General features: G+C 37.6%; 1 protein-coding gene and 1 long non-coding RNA gene across 2 annotated transcripts in view; one reads left to right on the forward strand and one right to left on the reverse strand.

Moving 5' to 3' along the window:
- antxr1c (ANTXR cell adhesion molecule 1c) overlaps nt 1-27,667 on the forward strand; it is a 65,599-nt gene extending 37,932 nt beyond the window's left edge. The window contains exons 12-18 of the mRNA XM_055661839.1: nt 2,816-2,894; nt 4,583-4,678; nt 7,215-7,253; nt 8,703-8,798; nt 10,813-10,980; nt 11,732-11,812; nt 24,101-27,667. Of these exons, the coding sequence (XP_055517814.1) occupies nt 2,816-2,894; nt 4,583-4,678; nt 7,215-7,253; nt 8,703-8,798; nt 10,813-10,980; nt 11,732-11,812; nt 24,101-24,334 (793 nt within the window). The 3' untranslated portion in view covers nt 24,335-27,667. The remainder of the gene's footprint in view (nt 1-2,815; nt 2,895-4,582; nt 4,679-7,214; nt 7,254-8,702; nt 8,799-10,812; nt 10,981-11,731; nt 11,813-24,100) is intronic.
- LOC129713003 (uncharacterized) lies at nt 317-21,666 on the reverse strand. The gene is made up of 3 exons (XR_008726169.1): nt 19,902-21,666; nt 2,770-2,825; nt 317-498 (listed from the first exon to the last, which is right to left on the reverse strand). It is a non-coding gene; the product is annotated as an uncharacterized LOC129713003 (long non-coding RNA).
- Nucleotides 27,668-27,758: the final 91 nt, after the last annotated feature.

Genomic DNA, 27,758 nt, shown 5'->3' on the forward strand with positions numbered 1-27,758 from the left:
ACTATGATTTTTGTATCATGTGAAATGCTTTCAATTAAATGTAATTCTTACTATAGGTTCACAATCTCTTATCCGAAAACCTTGGGACCAGACACTTATCGGATTTCGGAATTTTTCGGATTTCGGAATGGAAGATTTTTTTGCGTAGATTTTAACCGGGTGGCTCAGTGGTAGAGTGCTCGGCTCGTAGCCGCAAGGTCGCGAGTTTGCGCCTCGATTCCGGCAGTTACTTGGTGAGGGAGGTAGCGCTCTCTTGTCACCCTAGCGGGGCTACATGGCCTTAGGTGGCCTAGCTCGGGGATTCTTGAATCCCCGAATAAATAATTAAAAAAAAAGATAAAACATTAAGTAAAACTTTAAACATAAACTAAGCTAAACTAAGCTAAACACATGAAAATATACTTACATGCATGTGTTCTGTTTTCGGAGCTTTTCGGTTTTCGGAATTCCGAGTTATAAGAATAATACAACGATTCCTGTTCAGCAATCCTGGTCAGACTAATCATATACATTGATTATCCTCATCAGTATTGATTGAAAATAACTCAAGGGACCATTAAACCCATTGGGTTCATACCAGTTCTTTACACATTAGTGTCTACTGTAGTAATAAGCAATCAACATTTGTACTGTAGCTGTTTGGTCTTCCACTGCAACTGTTAGACATTGGGTGTCTGTCCCTTCTGAGGAGGAAAATGGCGAAGATTATAGAAATATAAAACAATAATTAAGGAGGGATGAGCTAAAGAAGGATTATATGCCTGGAGGATAAAAGTTTTGAGAATGGTATTGAGTATACAGGATAGGCCATTTACACAATAATCTTTCTCAAGATAGGAGAACACATCATTTTTTTCCACTCCGGCCAGTGTTAAATTCTACTTTGTTAATAAATATTTACTTTATTTTTTACAAATTTCAGAAAGAAGATGGTGTTTCAGTTACATAATTTGACAAAATGTGCTGTATTAATGGAAAACTGTTTGATAACAAGAAATGAGGTTATGATGAATTGAGTTATCAGGCATACAATAGTTACTGAGTTAATTTGAAAGATATATTGATGATTTGGAATTGAAAAGGAAGATATTTTGAAATATACCTAAAAAAAAAAATGGTTGACAAGCAAAGAAGACAATTATAAAAATAATCTCCAATATTTTGAAATGTTAATAAAATATACAGGCAGATGCAATAAATTAAATACTACTGAATAACGCCAGGAATGGAAGAACAAACTCCGATCAGATGATAAGTACAAGAAAACATAGAAGTCTATAAACTGTGAATGCAGATAGGTGATGTAATATTTAGATTGCTTAATGATTAAGTAAACCAGCAAGGCTACATAAAGTGAGTTTTGAGTCATTGTTGAAAAGGCATTGAAACTGTGAAGAATACACTGTTTAATAGGGCAAGAAATAATGAGATTTAAAATTGTAGTTACTTCTACCAGACTAAAGAATATTACATATAAAGATAATTATGAAAGATTTTAACAGGATATTAATAGGATGAATGGTGAAAAAACATTCCCGTAGGAATCAGTAATGAAAGAGCAGCACTTTTAAAATGTCGTCAAGTGGATTATAAAATAAGTTAGGAGAAGTGTTTTTATATGGAAATTTGCTGGAGAAATATGTTCAGCATAGGTAACACGAGGCGAGCTTCACAGTGGCCTTAAATGGAAGAGCATAAAATAAATTGATAAAAATAGAATGCAAGGTTGTGAGAAAAGAATAATGGGCGGGTTTAGTGGCAGAGACTCTTTAGGATAAATGTTGATGCTGATGTTTCAGATTGATTCTTAAACAGTAGTTAATGTTTTGGCCAATGTACTGTCTGCTAAAGCTGTAAAATTCATTCATGAACATGTTCAAGTGATCAAAACCAGATGCAGTTCCACGTGACAGTATTAATCCAAAATTGATTTATGAAAAAATTGCTGGCAAGAAACAAAATATCACAGTGAAGACAGTAAAAAAATGAGATGAACTCAGCTTTATGCACAGTTTCTGCTTAACCAGATATCTAAATTAGTGCTTAACTGAAAATTCTGGACAGAGTAGAATTGTGGTTTCCTGTAGGTGTGTTTGTTGAGACTGGATATTAACCCAAGTCATTTTAATGTTTCCTTTACTGAATCTCTAGTAATGGGAATAAATGGTATAGTTTTCTGTGGTAATGGAGAATCTTATATGTTTACAGTTAAAGAATTTCAAATAATAGTCTTGAGATTCTTAAAATAGAATATGCGACCTCCTCATCTGTTGTATTGCCTGAATGAGAGACTGCAGCAGTGGAAATGCATTGTTTCCATACCACCCAGAGTTGCCCAGTCAGCATGCTGAAAATAGTTTCTTACTTACTATAACAACCTAACACATTCAGCCCATTAGGCCCATACTGGCTCTTAACAAAGCAATCCTCATCAGTCCCATACCCCCTTTAAACATTTCCCTGCAGCTCATTCTTATTCATATGCCATCAATTATTTTATGATTCCTTTTGTCACCTGCCTAAACTAAGGGGTAACTTACAGTGGCCAATTAACCTACTTTCAGTTTTTTTTTGTTGTGACAAGAAACTGGGGCACAAGGCAGAAACCGGCGAGGTTTTGAAGAACATGGAAAATCTCGATAAACAGAACCTCATTCCCACCAGATGTAATGTTACAGAAATTCCATTGCAAAACTTCCACTTCACTGCACTGTTTATATGCTGCATTTGATAGAACAATGTTCAGTACAAATTGAATTGAATTTCTACCTGGTGAATTGAAAGATTGAAATCATTATTGACGTTTGTCTTTTAGGGTGGTTTACCTGCAAGTGAGCATGAACCAGGGGTTAACATTCATCTCGAGTTCTGTCAGCATCACCAGTACACATTGTGTAAGTATGCATTAGGTCGTGTAAGTGAAAAGAAAATTATTTCCACACTGTATCACTCTGACTCTTGGACACTCGTAATGAGTGTGAATCGGATGTTCCTGATGTGGCCTTCTTTACATCAGCAATACATCCTCCTGCACCTATTTTCTACCTCCTGCACCTATTTTCTATGTTTCTATCACTGGATGGATTTAAGAGAGAGTTAGATAGAGCTCTAGGGGCTAGTCAAGGGATATGGGGAGAAGGCAGGCATGGGTTGTTGATACGGGACGATCAGCCATGATCACAATGAATGGCAGTGCTGGCTCGAAGGGCCGAATGGCCTCCTCCTGCACCTATTTTCTAATCTAAAGAATTGACTATGTAACCATTTCACCAAACTCAGTCCATCAAGGCCTGCTAGATCTCCCGGTTGCTAATCATTGAAACTCCCATTCTCCCAATCATTGAAACTCCCATTCCCACACTGACTACTATCCTGGGCTCCTGCCATTGCCAGAGTGAAGCCACAAGCAACCAGGAGAAACAGATATTCCACTTGAGTACCTTACAACCTAATGGTATAGACATTGAATTCTCCAATTTCAGGTAGCTAATCTACTAACACAGCTGACCTGCTAAATGAACAAAAGCAGATTACTGGGACATAAAGGTGAAGAGTATAGTTAGAAATTGTTACAATGCACAATGAAATAATTTGAAAGGGGTAAGATTTGAAAATTATTTCTGGGAAGCATGTAGTCCATAAGATCTTGGCATTTTCAGGGTGTCCAAGAATGTGTCCAAGCCATTTTGGATAAAAATTGTAGTTTGTGACAGATTTAAAATTAATGTCTGGGGAAATAATGCGTCAAAGAAATGGTATAAATAATTATTTTTCATAGCAATGCTGATGTTATAATTTATTATTCTAATAAGATCATTGTTGATAGCTCTTGCATTCCCCATAAAAAATATTAACAGAAGGTAAATGAATATTGATAATGGTAGAATAAAGAAAAACTAATGAGCACAATGAAATATAATTGGTGACGTCCCTCTGCTTTCTGTTACTGCCCAAAATTAAACTAATTTTAATAAAAAAACAAAAAATGTAAGGGATACTTAGCAGGTACACAAGCATCTGTTCAGATAAAAAACAATTAACATTTCAGATCCAATTAAGGGAAAATTGGTCTGAAAAGTTATCTATTGTAGTCAGTGCAGATACTGATTGATCTGTGAAATATTACTGGCATTTTCTGGTTATTGTTTTTCAGTTTTTTATTCTAAATTTCAGGTTTCTAGCATCTCAGGAACTTTGTTTAAAAACTATACTACTTATCTCTTCTGTCATTAGTTTAAAGTGAGGTATTTTTCTCAATCTTATTTCTGCCTTTGTTTTCTTTCATCTTTTTAGCTCGAAGACATCCTTGCTCACCTTACAAAACTATTTGCACTTCTCTGAGGCATCTTCAACTATTTTCTCTCATTATCTTCCTTTTATAGAGTAAGTTTCTTTATCTCTTCCTGGCCCCATGGAGCAATTCCCTATTGCTATATTTTCACCGTTTATTCTGAACACCAAGCATCTCTAAGTCCTGTAAATGATTTCACAATGTTGTATAAGTTTTGTTACATTGCAATTAATAGTATATTTTACTTCATTACATCTCAAGTTTAAAAAAATCCTTTATTTTCATTTTCAGTCTGATGGAACAATTCTTCTAATTGCACTATTGGTTTTGTTCCTTCTGTTGGCATTGATCCTGCTGTGGTGGTTTTGGCCATTATGCTGCACTGTGGTAAGCTCCCAATCAGTTCTTAAATCCTTAAGTAATACTGTTAATGACATTTGACAATGATTGCAGATTATTCTGAAAATTGGAAATTTATCCCATATTAATGTTTTGATTTTTAAATATTACTAGACCAAGTGCAGACCCGTTGGGTCTGCTCCCCCAATGGTGTGATCCCCCAACCCAATATTCCACCATGCACCCGTCTCCTCCAACGGAACTGAAGCCGTCCCCAAATGTAAGATTCCAGCACTCCCCTGCCTCCCTCAGCAGTGGATTTAAAAAACATTCCAATTGCACCTCCCCTGCCTGCTGCAGCAGTGAAAAATTCAGAGTGCCCCTGTCTTGCAACTTTGTTTCGAAGTGTGTTGGAAGCTGATAGGAAGGAGCAGCCGTCAACGAATCAAAAGGCAGAAAGGCAGCCAGTCGGATGGCACGAGAGTTTTATATATTAATAGATGGATAGATGTTTCTTCCATAAATATTGCATTGACAAGGCATTCGACAAGGTTCTGCGTGGTAGGCTGCTCTGGAAGGTTAGATCCCATGGGATCCAAGGTGAGATACCTCAATGGATAAAAAAAATGGCTTCATGGAAGGAAGCAGAAAGGGATGGGGGCAGGTTGCTTTTCACACTAGATGCCTGTGACTAGTGGTGTGCTTCAGTGTTCGGTGCTGGGCCCAATGCCGTTTTTCATCTATATTAATGATTTGGATGAGAATGTACATGGCATGATTAGCAAGTTTGCAGATGACACAAAAGTGGGTAGTATTGTAGAAAGTGAAGATGGTTCTTGATGGGCTGGGCAGTTAGGCTGAGGAGAAGTTAAAGGAATGTGAGGTGTTGCATTTTGGGAAGACTAACATGGCCAAGATCTACACAGTGAATGGTATGGCTCTGGGAGTGTTGTAGAGCAGAGAGGTCTAGGAGTGCAGGTATATAGTTTGTTGAAAGTGGCATCACAGGTAGGTAGGGTGGTCAATAAGGTTTTTGGCACATTGGCCTTCATCAGCCAGAGTATTGAGTATGGAGGTTGGGAGGTCATGTTGCAGTTATGTAAGATGTTGGTGAGGCCACATTTAGAGTATTGTGTTCAGTTCTGGGCACCATGTTATAGGAAAGATGTTGTCAAGATGGAAACGTGCAGAGAAGATTTACAAGGGCTTGAGGACCTGAACTATCAGGAGAGATTGTGCAGGCTAGGACTCTATTCCTTGGAGTGCAGGAGGATGAGGAGTGATCTTTTACAGGTGTACAAAATCATGAGAGGAATAGATCAGGTAGATGCACAGTCTCTTGTCCAGAGTGCGGGAATCGAGAACCAGAGGACTTAGGTTTAAGGTGAGGGGAGAACGATTTAATAGGAACCCGAGGGGTAACTTTTGCACACAAAGGGTGGTGGGTGTATGGAACAAGCTGCTGGCGGAAGTAGTTGAGGCAGGTACTATTGCAACATTTAAGAAATATTTAGACAGGTGCACGGATAGGACAGGTTTAGAGCGATATGGACCAAACACAGGCAGGTTGGACAAGTGTAGATGGGACATGTTGATCGGTTTGGGCAAGTTGGGCCAAAGGACCTTTATGCTATATAGCTCTATGACTATCAATTTTTATATTATTCGAACATCAGTTAGTGACTCCATGGGATCCTCACCACACTAATATTAAAAATGGCATTTAAAGACAGATGTCAGCTCATGCTGGATATTCCCCCTTGGCACAGCTAGGGAAATTGATCCATACAGAGGCACACTCTGCCCTTTCTTAGTACAGAAACAAGGAACAGCAGATGCTGGTTTACAAAAGAAGACACAAAATGCTGCAGTAACTCAGTGGGTTATGCCACATTTCTGGAGAACATGCATAGGTGATGTTTTGGGTTTGGACCCTTTTGCAGACTTCTTAAGGGCCTGAAGGGCCTGGCACACTGAGTTACTGCCGCATCTTGTGTCTTTTATACACTGTCTTTTTTGGTTCTCCTCAGAGTGATGATAATTACCACGGAGAAACAATTCACCACATCTCATTAGTAACCATTCCAAAATACAGCCTGGAAGGTAAATGCATAATATCGCATATAACAGAGCGGTAGACATTGTACTCTCCCTCCTTATAGATGTGACTTTTGGTGGCGATTGCAATACACTGCTGCCACTGTAAAACAAATTATTGTGCCAGTCGCAGTGGGCATCCAGATAGTGGAGCCCACAAGTTGAAACCCATTCTGTTAATTATCTAAAAATGGCACAATACTATGTGTGATTCAACTGAACAGATTTGCTTTCCCATGCCCATGCGTCTTGTATAGTTAAAATAATGAGAAAACTGTTTCAGTATTATTTTTCATGAAGCACATTTGACATTATAATTTGAAAACGCTTGCCATTTGAAAAGAGAGGTAGGTATGTTTCATCTGTATAGGGATACAATGTTACATGACATAAACGTTTTCAAACAAAATAATTGTTATTCAGCTTTACAAATGTACTACATTAAGAATGGTATTTTGTTTCGTAAATAGTCTTTCTTTCTAAATAGGTAATTAAAGAGCCACCACCTCCACCAATCTATGAAGATGTAAGTTACATAATCTCCAGTTTATTTATTTGATAATTTGTTTAACACCAGTGATTCTATGGCATCACTTCCTGGTTCGGGAGCTGCAAGGCGTACAAACGGCACCAACTAGACAGGATTGTGAAGATCGCCAGCAGGATTATTGGTGCTCCACTCCCTTTCCTGCTGGACATATACAGGAAGAGATGTATCAGCAGAGCCATCTCCACCATCAAAGACCCCTACCACCCATCGCATCACATATTCTCCATCCTGCCATCTGGGAAGAGGTACAGGAGCATTAGCTGCAAAACCAGCAGGATGCTCCTCAGCTTCTTCCCGCAGGCTATGACTGATAAACGGACTTTGCCCCCTGCCAAAGTATCGCGTACCAACCACCAACCTGGACACACTGCAGCAGAGCCACTGCCGTGCCGCTGCCGATCGGAACACCTGTTGATGTTTAGTAGAGAGTAGAGTGTTTAATTTGTTCACGATATATGTATTTTTATTTCTATTTTTTACTGCACACTGAATGAACACTGGTTGAGCAACGTTTTTTTGTTTCCTCTGGGTATGTGAGTACTCAGGAAAATGACAATAAAGATACACTATACTATACTATACTATACTATACTATACTATACTATACTATACTATTATAATGCTATATTTTATGGAACTTTTATTTTTACTGACAACTGGTGATACCTGAATTTATATGTATACATTCCATTCTGAGCACTCTACTACACAAGGATACTTTTGACATAAGAAGTACACATATACTTTTAGCCAACATAATAACTACTGTTGGTCTTCAATTTGGTTAGTAATATATAATTAAATCCCTAAAGTACAACAAACTAGCGTGCCTTAGTTTCAGGAAAGCTGGGACAGTAAAGGTTCAAGTAAAATTTTTAAAAAATAGCGTCTTCTTGTGCTAACTGGATTATTAAAAGACATGGGTCAAAGATTTTAACTCTGAATTTGCAAAAGATCTTTGTCACTATGCTACTGAAGTGTACCTCTGTGTGTCATTCCAAAGCTTTTGGACTGAAGAGCAAAAACCCTCACAGTTACAGGGGGGGTCTGTGTTTCAGCGCCGATTTCATTGAGATACAGTAGACAGAAGTATAATATAGCATTTGTCCCCATTAAATGACTCTTGGCATGATTTATCAGAATTTGTTGCCCTGTGTTTGGATGTGAATAGAACATGAATCAATGCGATGCTAAATGCCAAGTATTAGCTTTTTTCCTGAATTATAAAGTTCCAAACAGAACAGAGGATTTCTTTGTTTTACTTCGCTATGAGGATGTACTTAGTTTATAGCTAAGGCTAATGGCAACTTAGATTTAAAATCGAAGAACACTCACTGTTTGATATTTACTTAAATTAATCCAGTGTTTGGCAGAACATCCAATGTTATTTTCCACCATCTGGCAACTGTCTTTTGTTATCTGCAGGACTCTGATGATGAAGCAATGGCAAGGAAAAAATGGCCAACAGTTGATGCATCATACTATGGAGGAAGAGGAGTTGGTGGCATTAAAAGGATGGAGGTTCTTACCATGCTTCTTACTGTGAAAAAGTTTGAATCATTAACACAATATTACTATTGGAAAGATAACAAAAAGTTCATAACAATATTTTCTTACTTGTGCTCTAAGTACATCCATAATGTATTTGTTGCCTTATTGTGCGATTTGTAAATTGGGTCGTGATGCCTTCTTCAGGACACATCAAACCCTGAGATGTTCCCATTCTATTTTGTATTTTGGCCCAATCAAGTATAATGTGGGAATGATGATGGACAAGGTTGCTGGCCTTTTAATTTATGAGAATTAAAACATCCCAATGAGAAAACAGACTTTGCGACCTCTTGCCCTCTGATCTCCTATGCTGAAGGGCCTGTCCCACTTTTACGACCTAATTCTCGAGCTCTGCCGAGTTTGCCCTTGACTCATTCTCGCAGCATGGTCGTCACGAGGTCGTAGGTAGGTCGCGATGCTAGTCGTAGGTACTCGTGACATCAAGTAGGTCGGGGCGTTTTTATAGCCTGATGAAAAATGTCCACCAGTAAAAAAGGTCATGAATTAGGTTGTGAAAGTGGGACAGGCCCTTTAAGGAATATTGGTGGATAGAAGGATTTTGCATTTGATCAACTGGTGGGGTCGGTCTGTGATCAGTGTTGGAGGTGGCGATATATGCAATGGCACTGGTGGGGTCGGTCTGTGATCAGTGTTGGAGGTGGCGATATATGCAATGGCACTGGTGGGGTCGGTCTGTGATCAGTGTTGGAGGTGGCGATATATGCAATGGCACTGGGTAGAGCCTGGTAAAGATTGGCAGAGATGTTATCTGAACGTGAGATCAGGAGCCCTAAGAATACCATTGACCTGTTTGACTCCACACCAGCATATTTTGTACTGATTGGTCCCCTGAAAAAACCCTGTCAAAGCAAGTCGCAACTCTAGTTAACATAACCCTTGGTTTCTTTAAATGCAGATAAGAATTTTATAAAAGTGATCCCAAAAAGTGCATCGCATGTCATTTCAGTGAATGCTTTTAACTCAAAAACCTCTGCACATAGGCATGTCGGAGAAACAGAGGATTAAGGCAGAATTAGGGGAATTGGTACATGAACATGCAGAATATAATGACATTCAATAACCAGATTTCAAAATTCCTCGTACTACAATTTGGAGATGGTCCAGCTGACAGACTCCCAAATCATAGCTTTGTGAACTCTCACTACCTTCACTTTTCTTTGTGTATTTTGTAGTCTGTTCATGGGTAGTATCTGCCTGTTTAATGGGGATATCAAGCAGCTCCCCAGTAGTGTAAGACTGCATCTGATCAGATTCAATCTGCTCCCATAAAGCTGACCTCCAACTGATCAAGCTGAACAATGAGAAGCAGGAGGATATCATGTAGCCTCCATCTCCATAGCACTTGAACGCAAGAGGCACTGTGTGATGGGATTGCCCTTGCAAAGATGTATACATAAACCCCAAAGTGGTAGTTGTGGTTGCATGACCCCAAACAACCTCCAGTCGATTTATTCAGGTTCCTTGTCATCTCCTGCATTCAGTCAGAGGTCATGCTAACCACCTCATTGTGCAAACACTTTGCCCTGGTGATTAATGCCTCTTAATGATGGGTTCTCACCTGAGTCCTTGAGGGCAATACCGATGCCTCACCTTTGGTGAACCCTCACATTAAGTTGGTGAACCTGTTCAAATGAATGAGCTCATCTTGCATATGGCAGCCATGGTGGATGAAAATAAGAAGGGACAAAGTTCGAGGGAGCCCATCAGTGCTCTGTCCCTGGTGGTGTCTGTGCTATCCAGCAGTGGGTTCGGAGGTCCGATGGTCAAGGATTTGGCTTCAACTCATTTCTGACACGCGTTTCAATGCACAAGCATAGAAGTTGGGAGTAAGCTGATCTATTTATGCCAGTTCTTGAGGAGACTGTCATTTTCTAATTTTTCTTTCCTGGGATATTTCTCTCTTGAATGATTTTATAATGTTATTATTTCTTACTTACATCAACATTTGGTTTTTTATGGTCAGGTGCGCTGGGGAGGTAAGGGCTCGACAGAAGAAGGTGCAAAACTAGAAAAACCAAAAAATGCAGTCATCAAAATGCCAGATCAAGAGTTCGAAATGTTGGATTCTCGGCATTATAAATCCCGGTCTTTTAAACCACCACAACAGAGGAAATGGTACACGCCAGTCAAGGTATTTATTTCAATAGAATGCATCAGGGTTAATAGGGACATCATGCTGACAATTAACGTCTGCCCAATTGATCAGAAAAGATGTTATCAACAGTTATGTCTCTGAGAATCTAATAAAGTAATAAGCTGGTAAAACACTATAGATGCTATTAAGGTATGATCAATCATAGAAACATAGAAATTAGGTGCAGGAGTAGGCCATTCGGCCCTTCGAGCCTGCACCGCCATTCAATATGATCATGGCAAAATCATTCTTAATTAATTTAATGTTTTAATATCAGAATTTTCATATTGGTCTGGTTCTTTCCAATCTGCATAACTTTGAAAGTAGCTGACATGCAACACAAATAATGAATAATTTTCTGCATTTTGAAGTATATATTTTCAAATCTTTCAATTCATTTCTGTACTTAATTTCCATTTAATTTGTTTTGGATCCATTATGGCATATATCTCTTATACTGACCATGAAACACATGAGCTGCCAGTAAGAAGGCAAAACCAGATAGTGCCAAATTGATCAGTGTTGTATAAGATTAATATGGACTACCTTTAAGTTGATAGGATTTTGTACATTTTGGGTCCAACTTTAAGAGTGGGCAACCTGTTATTGTTTTTTGCCAGCTTTGAAAATCACAACGTCCTTCCCCTCTTACCCCACCCATCCCCCATTGTCTCTAAAGGGATTGAAAAAAAGCTTGTTGATAAACAATGGAAAATCCTATCAACTAACATTGTGACCATTTATCCAGGGAAAATTGGATGCCCTGTTGGCTCTCTTTCGCAAAGGATATGATCAGGTATCTCTAATGAGGCCGCAGCATGGAGACAAGGTAAGATCAGCTGTAAAAATGACTAAAGTACCATTACTGTGAGAATTCTGAGTTCATTCCCATATGGACAAACATACATATGAATTTTTGTATACTACACCCCAATCAAATAACTGTAGAAACATGTATTTGAACTTTGCTTTCTGAACATTGTGTCAACCACATTGTGTTTCTTCAACCCATTTAAAATTACTTGCTGGCATTGGCAATTTTTAAATGGTAAATTATCTTAAAAAGTAGCAGATGGTGTCCCACAAATACATCAAAGCTGTTATCGGGATCCTTGCTGTGCATACTAACTGCGCAACTACTTAATATTGCATGTCGAGACATTATCTACCTAAACATTCTAATACCATTTAGTTTCCGAACTTAAGAAAAGGTCATATAGAAACTTGCAAGTTACTTTTTAGGCTACAAACACTCTTAGCCTTCAAACTTTGCTGATGAAATACGAGCATTTTCTATGTAGGGGTTTCAATGAATGTACTGATTTTTGCTATCGCCATCTTGCAGTCCATTGTATTTGCTATATATAATACAATTATCTATCAGTACTGGTGGCCATGAAGCTCCCACATAATGGAAAGGAAATTTGTCATCCTTACCTGATCTGGCCTTCGTGTAATACCAGATCCAGAGAGATGTGATTTATTCTTAATTGCCTTCCAAAATATTCTTTTTTTTTTGTTTGTTTGTTTATTTTATTAGAAGTTAATACAGCACAAAACAGTACAGTGGAACCTAATTTTAGGTGCCAACTATGTAATACCGTAATCCATTCTATGTACAACCTCTAGTTTTATGTTATGAGAAGGAAGTAAGCAAGACAAGAAAAATAAAACAATAGAAAGAGGAAAAAGTGGAAAAATAGATGGTAGAGAGTAGAAAAACGTGAAGTGTGTATATAAAAAATAAAAAAGGAAGAGAGAAAGTGGAAAGTAGAAATAGAAGAGAAGGCCCCTTAAAAGAGAATTTTTCAAATCTGTATTCGGAGATGTAGATCTATCCGCGTCATGAACTGAAATCAGCAATCTTTACGGTACCGCTGCATCACATGATTCCAAAAAGTCGATGAAAGGAGACCAACTCCTTAAGAATTGGTCATATTTATCTATTAGTCGGAGTCTCATTTCTTCAAGGCGTGCTATGTCCATCATATTCCTAATCCACATTTTAACAGTTGGTGTGGTTGTATTTTTCCAAAATTTAAGTATCAATTTCTTTCCAATTATTAACCCATAATTAAAAAAAACATTTTGATCTTTATTTAAATTGGTATCTTCTCCTATTATTCCAAATATAATCCATTCCGTTTTGGGTTCTATTCTTGACTTGAAAAGCTTTGTAAATATATCAAATATATCACTCCAAAATTTATTCAACTTTGTACATCCTACAAATGAATGTGTTATATTAGCGTTTTGAAACAAACATTTATCGCATCTGGGAGAGACGCCTTCCAAAATATTCAAAGAAATCATTCAATTTAATCTCAGATCCAAGCCTTTTTTTCTGTTGCGAATCAATATGTACAATGACTGCTAATTTATATTGCATCTTTATCATCGTAAAAGGATTCTAATAATTATGAAATCAAACAAGATTTAACAAGAAGGAATTGCACATGCTGGGTGTGAAGATAGACACAAAAGGCTGGAGTAACTCAGCAGGACAGGCAGCATCTCTGGAGAGCAGGAATGGGTGATATTCCAGCCTGAAGAAGGGTCTCGACCCGAAACATCACCCATTCCTTCTCTCCAGAGATGCTGCCTGTCCCGCTGAGTTACGCCAGCATTTTGTGTCTGTCTAAAACGTAACACCAATCAACATAAGGAAATATTGGATTAGATAAACAAATGCATTCTCACAGAACAAAGTTTAAAAAAACATTGTATTAAAAGATAGTAGAATGGTTAGGATTTGTAGAGATGAAATCCTGAAGCTTAAGACTGTGGCATCTGAGAGAATTGTCTCCTTGGTGTAGTGAACCAATATATTTTGATGACACTGCAAATAAGCATCAGTATTCCAGAGAATTGTAAAAGAGTGATTTAAAAATCGGCGATGTTCGAAATTCAAGCGATGTTTATCTGGGAGGCAATGTAGTTCAGCTAGCACATGGGGCTTGGTAGAATTTAGAAAACAAGCAACGGAAATGGTCAGATTATCTAATGGTTGTCAAGAGTGCTAGCATTAAGCACACTGTGTGAATTCAGAGTGTTTAAGAAGGAACTGCAAATGCTGGAGAAACTCAGCGGGTGCAGCAGCATCTATGGAGTGAAGGAAATAGGCAACGTCTAAAGAAGGGTTTCGGCCCGAAACGTTGCCTATTTCCTTCGCTCCATAGATGCTGCTGCACCCGCTGAGTTTCTCCAGCATTTTTGTGTACTGTGTGAATTCAGAGGTTTGTTTGCAGTTACTATTTGTAATACAAATCCCTATTCCTGGAATGTGAGCGACTTGTAAGGAGGAAAACTATATTCTGTACATTGCTACTAATTACACAGTCATTCTGTGTGAGAGGACATATCTCCTGGTTTCATTCAGCTGTTGCATAATGTATGGATATGCTTCTTCCTCCTGGAAATATAGCTGCATTGAGCTTTCTGAATAGGCATTACACACCAGCTGTATCCTGCAATGTACATCCTGTCTGACACACAAATTCCTGTTAATAAGCCCACTTCTTTCTCATGCCAGCCCCTCACAATGAATACAATGAATATATTAGGGTTTCTGTTTGGACATAACCTAGTTAAATATTCACAAAAACAGCACTGAAGAAAAGCAATTTAAATCAAATTAGAAAGCTCATTGATGGAAGAGAATTGTATTTATACAAATAGAAAATAAAGCATCAAATTATCTAATAAGTAACTGTCAAGAAGCTGCAAAAAGAATATCTAGATGTTAAAAATATATATTCCTTTGCTTGATGTCCAGCTCTGAGGTTAAGTATAGTCTTTGATTTTCAGGGATATGGCTGTAAACCAATATTTACAAAATGGTTACCAAAACAACCGTATGAGTTTAAAATAATACATGCTGTCAGTGATTCAAAAGAATCCTTAAGGATCAAAAGTGGACAGTTTCCTCTCATGAAATAAGTGATTCAGCAGTCATGGCATAGTAAGTCTATGATGTGGTTGTCCTTGTAGTTAGGCATGCCACTCAGTGTAAATTGAGTTAATCTTTCAACCTTTTCTCATGTAGCTTTGTCGAGTCTCTCAAGGGGAAGGAGAATAAAAATAGATAACTTCCTTTTTTTCCCCAATTCCAAACTTAAAAAATAACTAACTTTCCACCGGAACATACCAAGAATAATGTCATGTAAGCAGGATGTGTGACTGTGTCATCAGGAGCCGCCATATGGTTTCAATCATGAAGGAACGCTAACTGTGTGAAATAAAACTCTACAAAGCATTTTAAACCAGACTAACAAGACAGAAAATCATTTTTTTTTAATGAAAATAGGAAATCTTAATACAGCATATTTCTAATTAATCTAACAGTAAAACCTTTGGCTTTGTTGAAATAGAATAACTCGCTTGGCATCAAGGGCAGCACAGTGGCGCAGCAGATAGACTTGCCGCCTCACAGAACCAGAGACCCAGATTCAATCCTGATCTTGGATGGTGTCTGTGTGGAGTTTGCACGTTCTCGCTGAGGCAACGTAGGTTTCTCCGGGTGCTCCACTTACCTCCCATATCCCTAGATATATGGTTTTGTTAGAGGCTAGTTGACCTGCGTAAATCACCTAGTGTGTAGGGAATGAATGAGATAGTGGGATAACATAGAATTCGTGCAAACAGGTCGGCATGGAGGGCCTATTTCCATGCTGTACTTTTCAATCAATCAATCATTCCTATTACCTCAATAATGAATTTTCTGATCACTTGCTAGCTGTCAATGTTTTTTTAAGAGTTTTTTAAATATCTCTGATTGCGCATTAAAAATCTATTGATAGATATAGAAACATAGAAATTAGGTGCAGGAGTAGGCCATTCGGCCCTTCGAGCCTGCACCGCCATTCAATATGATCATGGCTGATCATCCAACTCAGTATCCCGTACCTGCCTTCTCACCATACCCTCTGATCCCCTTAGCCACAAGGGCCACATCTAACTCCCTCTTAAATATAGCCAATGAACTGGCCTCGACTACCCTATATATTAAAAATTAAATTAAATAATTTGAATATTCAAAGGAAAGGATAAAAAAAACTTAATTAAAAACACATTAATGCTCCACGAAACAAAGAATATTAAAAATTAAAATAAAATAAAATGAGGAAACAAGTTCAAGTTCAAGTGAGTTTATTGTCATGTGTCCCTGATAGGACAATGAAATTCTTGCTTTGCTTAGCACACTTGAAGCCCAAGTCAATTGAGTAGTTACTATTCTTATGCCATTGCTTTCCGATGTAAAGCTGAGAGATGGATGTAAAGCACGTCTGAATCTACTCCTTAGCAAGCCATCAAGTGATGAATCCAACGGTGGAACAGCAGTCAAATGTGTCAGATGTATCAGCATTAACAGTGGCATTGGCTGTGTGTGTGCTGGAAGGAAACTTGTTGATACATTTAACAAAGGACATATTAAGGCTGAGAGGTAGTGTCAACATCAGCTTGGTGAATTGGTGCAGTGCATACCAAAGGGAGTAGAGGGCGGAGGGCTCTACCCGAGCCAGCTACCTGCCCCTTTTCCGGGGTTACGTCCGTGCCCGGGTGGGATTAGAAAGGGAATGCGCCCTGTCTGTGGGCACCCTGAGGGAGTTCCGGGACCGCTGGACTCCGCAGGGTGTTGAATGTATCCTCAATAAGGATTGTATCATAATTGTATAATAGTTTATTATGGATATATGTTTGTATTGTATTTATGGTGGTGGGTTCTGGCTTGTTTTATTGTAGTGTAAATATTATTTTTTAATAATTGAATAAATTTTTTGATTAAAAAAAAGGGAGTGGTGGGTAGATATGTTGATTATCCTTGAACGGCTCAGCGTGATGAAGGAACAAAATGTCTGTTGGGTCCATTTACAGGGATGCCAATTAAGTGCATTGTACTATCCTGGATGGTTTCATACTTCTGAAATGTTATTTGGCTCTACCCATCCATTAAAGCGTGTCCCCTGTGATTTGAGCTTCTGCAGATGAAAGGAGAATGGTGAGTGGTCAGAAGCCAATCGAAGCATCATTGAGTGCTAATTCTCCATTCGGTTTTCTACTTATAATAATGAAATAAGTGAAAAGATTTTTAAAACAGCAGATGCAGAATTATAAACAAAACACTGGAAGTGCTCAACATGTAGGGCAGCATCTGTGAGGGGAAAACAGTTAATAACCCTTGATCAGAACTGGAGAAGTGAGAAAACTAATGTGTTTTAGCAGAGAGGAGGAATGAAGAGAAGAAAGAAAATCTCTGTGATTGGATGTTAGAATCAGTTCTAGTTAAACCTCTATTCAGTTTTAATCACGAGACATAGAAAAAAAGGTGCAGGAGTTGGCCATTCGGCCCTTCGAGCCAGCACTGACATTCAATATGATCATGGCTGATCATCCAAAGTCAGTACCCCATTCCAGCTTTCTCACGATATCCATTGTCTCTTTTCACCCTAAGAGCCAAATCTAACTCTCTCTTGAAAACATCCAGTGAATTGGCCTCCACTGCCTTCTGTGGCAGAGAATTCCACAGATTAGCAACTCTCCAGACAACTGGTAGATATTCATGTAATTGTAATATATTTTCATAGAATGTGCCAAATTTACCGATGAACAACAATTTAATTTAAGCAGTATATGGCCTATCTTTTTCATCGCCAATAAATGCAAAGACTTCGTTAATTTATGTTTCATTTAATTCCAAGTGCCAGCCCAGTGACACTGTTTAACATTAAAGTTAATATTACATTACATGTAAATAAGACAGTTTCAAAGGAACAATGCTCAGAAACAACAAAAAACAATAATTTGAGGGGGGGTTTTCTAATCTGTTTTCTCTCCCTCATTCATACTTTGCTTTGTTTTTGCTCAGCTGAGTTATAAGTGCCTTTTGATTTTGTGTTTGCGATTTTTGTTCGTTGAAAACTTCATTACAATTGTTCTGCTGTTCTATACCATAATCATGGTTAAGAATTTTTTGTTCAAGAGTTTGCCTCTGGGTTTCAGGAAAAACATAAAAACAAATCCTGCAATATCCAGATAAAATTATGTCATCGGTTATCAACAAATTAAGTTGTGATTATACAGTTCTCAATTGTCACCCATTCCTTCTCTCCAGAGATGCTGCCTGTCCCGCTGAGTTACTCCAGTATTTTGTGTCTATCTTCGATTAAAACCAGGATCCTACACATCCTTTCCTACATCTATATAGCTCTCAAAGCAATTCAATTTTTAAAACATTTTTGTGGAAATAATTTCCATTTTAATCTTGACGTTTGTTAGATTAAAATTTCAGTCTGTGACATTTTGTAGCATATTCTCTGGTGGAATGTTTGACAAAAACACGGCAAAATGACAGTATCGAAGCACATGCAGAAAATGTCATTTAGGTAAACACTGAGTATGCATTACCGTTTTAGTACTGCTGAGTGAAATGGCTTCATGTATTGTTACCAGAGGTCGCTTTCAGATGGAGCTAGTGGTAATTTACAATACAAGTTAGCATCTAGGTGGTCTAATGAAATGAATACTTCAATAGATAGACCAAAAGGGACATGAGGCCATTCACAAGATGATAATTAGGGGCTGGCATTCAAGCGTGATGTCCTCAGGAAAGGACTAAACAAATTGCCGTGATTGATTGGGTTTAAGTCAGGGTGAAGGTAACGCCTGCTGCCTTAGCACTTGGGCAGAGAAAAGGCAATTTGCTGAGCAGTAGGGCCAACAGCCAAACACAAGGATGAACATATGGGTAAGAACAGAATGGTGCAGCATGAATACTGCACAGATGTGAGTGGAGGTAAGGGAGTCATTCCATATGGTGCCTTACTGGTCTTCAGTTGGTCATGAATTGCAACAAGCTTCGGTTCAAGACAGCACAGAGATTTACTGTCAGAACTAATGACAGAAGCACGGAGAGCAGAATGTTAGCAGACTGATAATCTGCTTCGTAGGGGCGACAGGCTGAGCTACTAACTGCAGACTGGGAAATGGACAGCTGTCATGGTTAGGATCATTAGTCCAGGCTCCAACAATGCATCTTTGACACCTTGGTGTAAACACGCAATGCATACCAGACAGTAAAAGACCAATATGCCAAGGGTATTGCTTTAGAGTCATCATTATCCGTCATACCTAATTAATCTGTTTACAGAATCAGGGTGGGGGAAGGGGATAATCATTTAGTTGATTCAAATATCAATTCAGTTATATAGTTAAACTAAATCCAGAACAAAAGTATAAACTATTGACTCCATTTGAAAACTCTTTAGGAAAGAAACACTTTAAACAAACAGTTGTCTTTCAGAATACAAGATAAGCTTCATGTATTGTGGTGGATATATGGTGCAATGACTTTTCATAACCATAGTTTCAAAGAATAAGATAATTATGTATAATATATTCCTACTGAATTAACAGATTGAATTATTTGGTCTTTTGTGCTATTTAGTTTATACGGGTACTTGCAACATAGAGAGAGGCCATTAAGTAATAGGTGTGTTTTGAACATCGAACTAAATAATTGAAACTAAATTATGCTGGAAATAATTTCCATTTGAATCATGACATGTGATAGGTTAAGATTTCTGTCTGCACTCAAAGTCCATTGAAAAACACAACATTTAAGCAAATGTTTGCAGACACCACCTATATTTTGGTTTAACCCAACATACCAAATGTCAAATTTATTGTGGTACCAGGAAAGATCTGCTAAATTGCATCTTGAATCTAAGGGTACATTCACTAAAACGGATTGTAGTCAGCTTGTCTTGCTGGGCAATAGATTAGCCTGATATATTCCATCTCAAGCACAATGTGGCTACCACATTTAAGTTTCACAATAGGTTATTGAACCACATTACAATACATTCAGACATTGTTGAGCAACATAAGGCAGATCTCATGCTGACAAGGCATTCACTTACATGCATTGCTTTCAGCCCATCACTCACAAGGAAACTGCAATCTTGCGATTCCTAATGTGTTGTTTGTCACCCAATTATGTGCCTTTCAGGCACGTTAAGAATTGACGACTTGAGCAAAGCAAACTTTTTTTTAAGCTACTTTTTAAAAAGTTTTTTTGCTAAAATAAAGTTGTAAATGAGATTTTAAAATGTTTTTCACAGCTAGAATTATTCAAACCTAAATTAGATGGAAAAACTTAATTATATTTCAGTCAAAGCACAAATCTTCTGATGATGGCAATAATCTGACTTAAAACAGTTTAACGGGAGGGAAAATATACTCTCAGAGACACTTGGAAAAGAATAAAAATTGTTATTAGCCATGTTGAACCACAAATCCTATTCTAGTCAGCTAGTGTGCTGGAATATTTCACAGTGCATAGGCATGATACAACTTGTTTTAGTGCAGCAGCAGCAAAACTGTTGATGGTGTTTGAAGCAGAAAGGCATTCCTCTTTCCCATTTGCAAAGACCTAAGAGTGTGCCAAACAAAGAATGGAATCTTTTCTGTCACAATATGGCTCGTGGCCTTTAAACTCTCCATCTGTTTGTCTGACAAGTAATCATAGTGTGTGGCAGAAACTGGCAGCACTTTGATGGCCCTTCTCACTTTAAGTGAAGTGAGAGTAATTTGAACAGATTCATAGTTTCTTATTTGATTGTATACCAGTGACGAGTTAGCCATGATTTTTTTTACTACGCAGTATTTTTGTGTTTGATTAACATGGCATGAAATGAGCACAGACACTTTAGAATGTGGCTATATTCTTAAATCAGCGGATGGCCCAAAGGAACATTTAACCTGCTACGGTTGTTTTTCACAGTGATTTTAATTAATACATAAACAATGTGAGGTTCAATTATTGAAATTAAACTCTTGCTGAGTGACTCTCTGTTCCATATGTAGCCAAACACAAGTATTTATATGGTTGCATTTCCATTCAGATTGGAACTGGCCAAGCATGACCATGTTCTAGTCAGCTTCATTTGGCAATGTGTACTTCCTCAGATGTTTTGTTTGTGTCATAATCTTTCAACAAAACTGTGGTTGCAGTTAATAATGTCGATGTACGATGCCATGCTCCCATATTAAAAAAAACCATATACATTATAATAACCCGTCCCTGACCAAACATCCACGTTTGTTCTTACAGACATAATGCAAAAGCATTTCATTCATTACAGTTCCTACAATTAAACCACTACGCAACCTAATATAGGAAAAAAGATATATAAGTGCTGCACAGACAAGGTTTGGATTTGCACACCAGGTCAGTCAGCTCCAAGAGAAGGATAAAAAGGTATGCTCATAAGTAAACAACCGAAAAAGTGCGGCACGATGGTGCAGCGGTAGAGTTGATACCTTATAGCACCGGAGACCCAGGTTTGATCATGACTACGGGTGCTGTCTGTGCGGAGTTTGTACGTTCTCCCTGTGACTGTGTGGATTTTCTCTGAGACCTTCAGTTTCCTCCCACACTACAAAGACGTACAGGTTTGTGGGTTAATTGGCTTGGTATAAATGTGAATTTTCCCCAGTGTGTGTAGGATGGTGTTAATGTGCGGTGATCGCTGGTCGGTGCGGACTCGGTGGGCAGAAGGGCCTGTTTCCGCCTTTATCTCTAAACTGTAAACACTAAACCTTTTTGTCCCTTTGCACAAAGGCTCAAAATTCTGTTTTCACCATTTTCTTTTTTTTTAAATTTTAAATCATCTTAATGTAGGAAATGATTAATATCAGCTGATAATTCCAAATTCCCCACCATGTGCATTTTTAAAAATTGACAGCATCTTGCATCCTTGTTTCTGCAAGTCGCAATGTAATAATTTCCTGGCAATTCAAGACCAGGACAAAGAGCAAATCACTATTAAGTTGGCACGATGATAACTGAGGACAAGTTATTTAACAAGTTGAATAGTTCTAAGCTCTAGATAATTATCAGGTGGCAGGTGGCTACAGATGGAATGTGTTTAATTTTGAAGAATGCTCTATGATGCCAATCACTTTATTTATGTAGAATATGTATAAACAAGGACTCTGAAGAGTTGAATTAGATCTTTAAAAAAGATTGAGATTATTTTTCTTTGCTAAATTTCTGTTGCAGTGTTAAATCAACTTTTTTGACATGTTTTTGTCTCCTACGGTTCCGATTGTACTGGTCTTTTAGTGCTTGCTGCGTACTAATGATGTCGATTGATTGGCCTCATACTCTCTAACTATCTGGGGATTGTTGATGAAGGACAAAATAACAGAAATATAGATATTTGATTAGTACAAGTGTCGGGGGTTATGGGAAGAAGGCAGGAGAATGGGGTTAGGAGGGAGAGATAGATCAACCATGATTGAATGGCAGAGTAGACTTGATGGGCCAAATGGCCTAATTCTGCTCCTATCACTTGTGACCTTATGAACAGAAGTGAGTTCATATTGTGTCACTATTCTGAGAGCTCTGTTTCTAGATTAAAGGATTCCATACACAAGAGATTTCCTGAATACATATCAATATCAAATATTCATGTAATGACATATCCACTGAACAACATGTAGATTAAAACATACTTTTTTTTGTAAAATTCAACAAACCTCATATTGTAAAAGAAATCTGGAGGTTTTTTTCTCATATTAAATGCATCCTGACCTGTAGAATGTTTCTGATTTAATTTGTAATTCATACTGTGGTTGCACTCTGTCAACTAATATAATTTTCATTACGCACTTTAATTCAAATGAGCACATAAGTGGAAAATTCTCTTAAGGGGATGTGAAAATGTTCTTCATCGTTTTGTGCATTCAGCAATTTGTTTCTGTTCAGCTCGATTATAGTGCAGCAGCTGCTGTTGATAATTTGAGTTAGGTCAGAGGCGCTGAGCTTTTCCTCAACTAGCTACTCCATACCAACATGCATTTACCCGTTGAAGTAGCAGGGAGAAATAATTCTGCACTCATCATGACAAGTCATCATTCATGCTGTGCCACAAGAAGTGTCACCCCTGTGATTTGTAGCACTTCTGAGAAAGAATATAGATGTTTAGACACTCACATAACTTACAGATGCCATCAGGTTCACTGTGCCAGCTGCCTTCAGGAAGAGGGGCCGCTGTGTGTACAGGTTCCTTGCCAAAAGAAGGTATGGTTGCATCAATCTGCAGATGTGGATGTGACTATTAGAGAAAGGTATCTATTATTCTTATTGAGCGAGGATACCACACCTCTCTCATCTTAACTTGCCTTTAATCCCGCCCTAGATCATTTCCCTCATTACCGATGGTATATTTGGCAGCAAAATGCAAAAAAAAACGTCACGTGGGCATCCTTTAGAAATATGACCGGCACCCTTCACAAAAAAAAGCAACACACAATGTCCCTGTCATTGATTATTTAACGAAAGCATCAGGCAGTTCGACCACGCTCCAAAAGATTGCTTTGTGGTGCAAACTGAACAAAGTTATGTGGCTGGGGGAAGGGGGGGGGGGACCATTCAAACCATTTCAGCAGCTGCAAAGGGCAACAGTCAGTGGGAAATAGAAGTATGTAAATCTGAAGGAAAATGGAATGATAGCTTTCTCCTTTCATAGTTAGCATAGTTATTGGTCCCATTGTGTATGCAAAGTTAAGCTCACAGAGCACCTCTTCAGTTTTTGTTTGTACTGAATGAACATAAGGTGAGCTGAAACATAAATATTCTCGCACAAAATTAAAACCATTATTGGAAGTGGAGAACAGCTTCAACATTTTAACCTCTGTTTAAACCCCAGTTATAAACAATTAGAGCTTTGTCTTTGTAATTTGTTACCCTGCCCAAATTATTAAATTGAACTAACACATGATGTCCTTCTTGTATATTGAATGTGTTCAAATGTAAAATACATTGGTATATAGAGAAATAGTCAAAAATGTAGTACTATAAAATACCAAATGAGCAAAATTGTGCTAACGGAGAGCTTATACATAATGATAAATAATCATGTAAGATGCACTTTAACAATAATTGCAACATTAATTTTGTTGGTAGAAAATGTGCTGTCAACTCTTTCACTGATGTTTGCATATTTAGCTTGTAAAAGAATATACAGATTGAACTATTGTGCAACATTTTCATCTGAATTGTAGGAGTGAATACACATGGATTGCAATTACGTTGTTTCTCTTTTACACTTAGGGTCGCTGCATTAACTTCACCAGAGTAAAAGAACATGAAGCCCCTTCTTCATGCAATACTGCAACTGCTCACGTGCCACCTCCTCACAATGAATATATTCCCTTAACCCCTGAGCCTCCCGGCTCTCCTGTGACATCGGCCAGGTCATCTGTGAGGAGCCCACCACCTGGACCACCACCATCTCGTGCGCCTCCTCCTTCACGACCTCCCCCTCGCCCTGCAGTGAGAGAATGACCTTGCAAGGATTTATACTGGAACATCGGTGAGACAGAAAGTCCTGGCTAAAATGGATGAATACTACTGGACTTCAGGTCAATATTTATTACATTCATGGGCTTTGAGAAAGTTGAATCTGTTGCTGTGCAGCAAGTTTCCATCTGGAGAGCCCTATTGTGTAAAACATCTCTCTGGAGTTGAAGATTATATTGCGCCCATTAATGTGCTAGTCATTTAATTGAATCGAGGGGTTCCTGAATTTTTATAAAATTCATTCAAATTTAATAATGTCCTGCATTTTTGCCATCTGAAAATGTTTATACTCAAGCAGATCTCGATTGAACACTGAAGATCTGCAATTAAAAAATATAATACTAACTATTAACTTGTGAATCTGATGTTCAGGTATGCATTGTCTTGAATTCTGTTGGTGAACATAATTACAATCTGCTGCAAAATTAAATGTCTGCAGAGACAGGCCCAGAATGTTGGTATATGGAGAAATATCAGAAAATCTGGAAAAAGCATCCAAAACTATGACAATTTCTGCATGATACTAATCTTCAAGTGGTGTACTTGACCAAACAAAAAATAGCTCTAAATTAATACAAATGTTGCATATAGGCAGCACATCAAACTATAATATAATTAAGAGCTTTCAATCAAGGGATTGGTTCAGTTCTTATATCTCTGATTTTAGTTCCATAAAGATATGTTCAAAAATAAGAATATTTTTAAAAAGCGAAAGAACTTGCATGAGCTGCACCCTACCCATAACCAAAAGAAACCCTCTGAATGCAGATAATTATGTCGTGAGTTTCTGTAGCTGGCAAACAGGACTATTGTTATATGTAAAGGAATCAATAAATTATCATCAAAGATGGAGTAATTTAGGGGGTGTTACACATTGTGTGAATAATTCAACTTAATCCACATTTCCACAATCTTTCAGGGTGTGCACTGGTATCACACCCTCATTGTTGCAAGTTTCTGGGTACGAGTAGAAAAAACAGGCTATTTCAGACTTATTTAGTGAGGCGGTATGATAAAGAGTTTGTCACATTTACTTAAGTATGTAAAATCATGGTCAATCGACATCAGGTTACTCGGTCCTTATTTATCACACGTTTAAAGATAAATGTGAGAATGTAAAGCCAGGGCAAGTGAAAAGGTTCTCATACGTAATTAATGTAATGCAAGCCACAGGTTAGTTGACCAGTAGAATAACTCTAAAGTTGCTTGTTGATGCGATATAACAAAGATTGACCCCATAACTGATTAATTCGCTGAACTCTCAACTGCAATTTAAGTTATACTTGACTTCTTTTGTACAGGGTTAGTGACCCTAAACTGTGCTCGACCCAAACAATGGTTTGAATCTAGAGAGTATTCTTGCTGTCCTTGAATTTTAAATGGTGCAGATGGACGAAGCAGGTTGTGACCCGTGGTATTCCTCTCTTCACATGTGTAAAGTTGAACATGCCCTTCTTATAGAACTTATTAACGAGCTACCAGATAACAGGGTTGTTTTGTGACAAGATCTGCGTAACACTGTTAACTGTGGGTAATAGCTCACAGAGAAAGCATTCAAAAATATAATTAGGGTTTTGGAACTGCTTATCTGCTGGATGCTAAGCACTTTATAGTTATTTCAATGTACATCTAAGGGCCCTAATCCTTTTTCAGACTAGATCTAATTATACAATTCTAATTACTTATTCCCTTCCTTACAAATTACATTATACCATTTTCTTCAGGACACAGCTACATTTTGGCACACGTAAATAACAATGTCTATTATTGTGTTTTATAACAGATGAGATACATAAATCCCATTCTGGTAAAGGAAATATTGTAAGCTTTTGTGCTAATAGAGAAAAAAAAAATACTGCAGGACAGTTAAATGTATTAATTTACTAAACTGTGGTCTAGGTGTAGGTACTTAAATCTGAGTAACGTTGGCCACTAAATCCTCAAGATGATAGCTGCATGCAATAGTTAATAGAGCAAGCTTAAGTGAGCTTGAGTACCACATTAATATTTTGCTTTAACATTTAGTACATAAATCCTGCTAATTCTTTCTTTTTAACCATGGCTTGTGATCATATTTGAAATTGGTTATTTCATGGAACATATCTGGTAAGCACATGAACGGGTTATGCAGTCATAAATGGAAAAATATCTATAGAAAGGCAAACTGGAATGCATTCATGTTTCAGTGGCTTAGGCGCTCAATTTAATAGAATCAACAAAGGAAAACTTTGTCTAATCATGTTTGGATTTGGGCAACATGCACCATAGAGCAAAGCGACCAAAATAACCTCAACACTAGTAGTGTGCCATGCAGACCATTACTTAGTTACACACAATTGAAACTCACAAAACAAAAACCATCACATGGGTATTGTATAAAGATCCACAGGGCTCAGGAAATGTTATATGATAGCTGGTAGCATTTTGCTAGACTGGCAACTTCATACTGAAAGCAGATTAAAAGCAATTTTAAAGTGTTAATAGTGATTTGCATTCTTTAATTTTAACTTGAACGGATGACAATATTTTATAGTTGTAAAGATTCTATTAACTGTTGCTTTCAAAAAGATATCTCTCCAAGAACAAATATTAAATGGAGCCTTTTGTATGGTTTTATTGTATGTAATTAATTTGACGACAGCCATTTTATAGCAGTTTTATGAAATTAAATTTGATTCCTAATGTGTTTTAAAATATTTTTTGATTGTTTTCTTAATGATGCCAGAATTGCAAATTTGGAATCAGTACTAAAAAAACGGAGCTGTCCAATGTTGTGTTTTATTATTTTTTAAATAACAATGTATATATTTTAGAAACAAAATGATAAAATTATTGGGAACAGAACTTCAGCGGGAGAAGGCTGGAAGCATATGGCAGACCAGGACTGATGTGTGAATATTTTGAGTGGGCCTTCACTGTCTGATCTGTTGTGTATTGTAAACATTTGCTGATTTTGGAAAGCAAATCATTTGGCTATAAAATTCATTGGTTCAGCAATGTGTTAATTGGTCATATTTAAGATATTGAATATTTTAAAGTGCATGGAAAATGTAAATGCAAACATGACAGAAAATACACAATTTTCAATTTCTAGCACATGTGGGAATCCTCATAAATAAATAAATGTTTTTTTTTTAATCACATCAACGGCATACATAATTTGACACTATACAAAGAGATTTAAATACTGAAACAGTTAAATTGTGTTTCACATTTGTATTGGCATCAATCTGTTTTAAATGTACATCCGATAAGTTTGTACCTTTCCAGTTTGTCTGTACTTTCTGCAATCATTAATAAACTGCAAAACTTTTACATATAATCTGACACAGGTTTGTTGTTTGATAAAGGGGATAGAACATAGAACAGTATAGCACAAGAGCAGGCCATTCGGTCCACAAGGTGCCGA

This window comes from Leucoraja erinacea, chromosome 34, assembly GCF_028641065.1.
Source record: "Leucoraja erinacea ecotype New England chromosome 34, Leri_hhj_1, whole genome shotgun sequence".
In the NCBI taxonomy this organism is placed as follows: Eukaryota; Metazoa; Chordata; class Chondrichthyes; order Rajiformes; family Rajidae; genus Leucoraja; species Leucoraja erinaceus.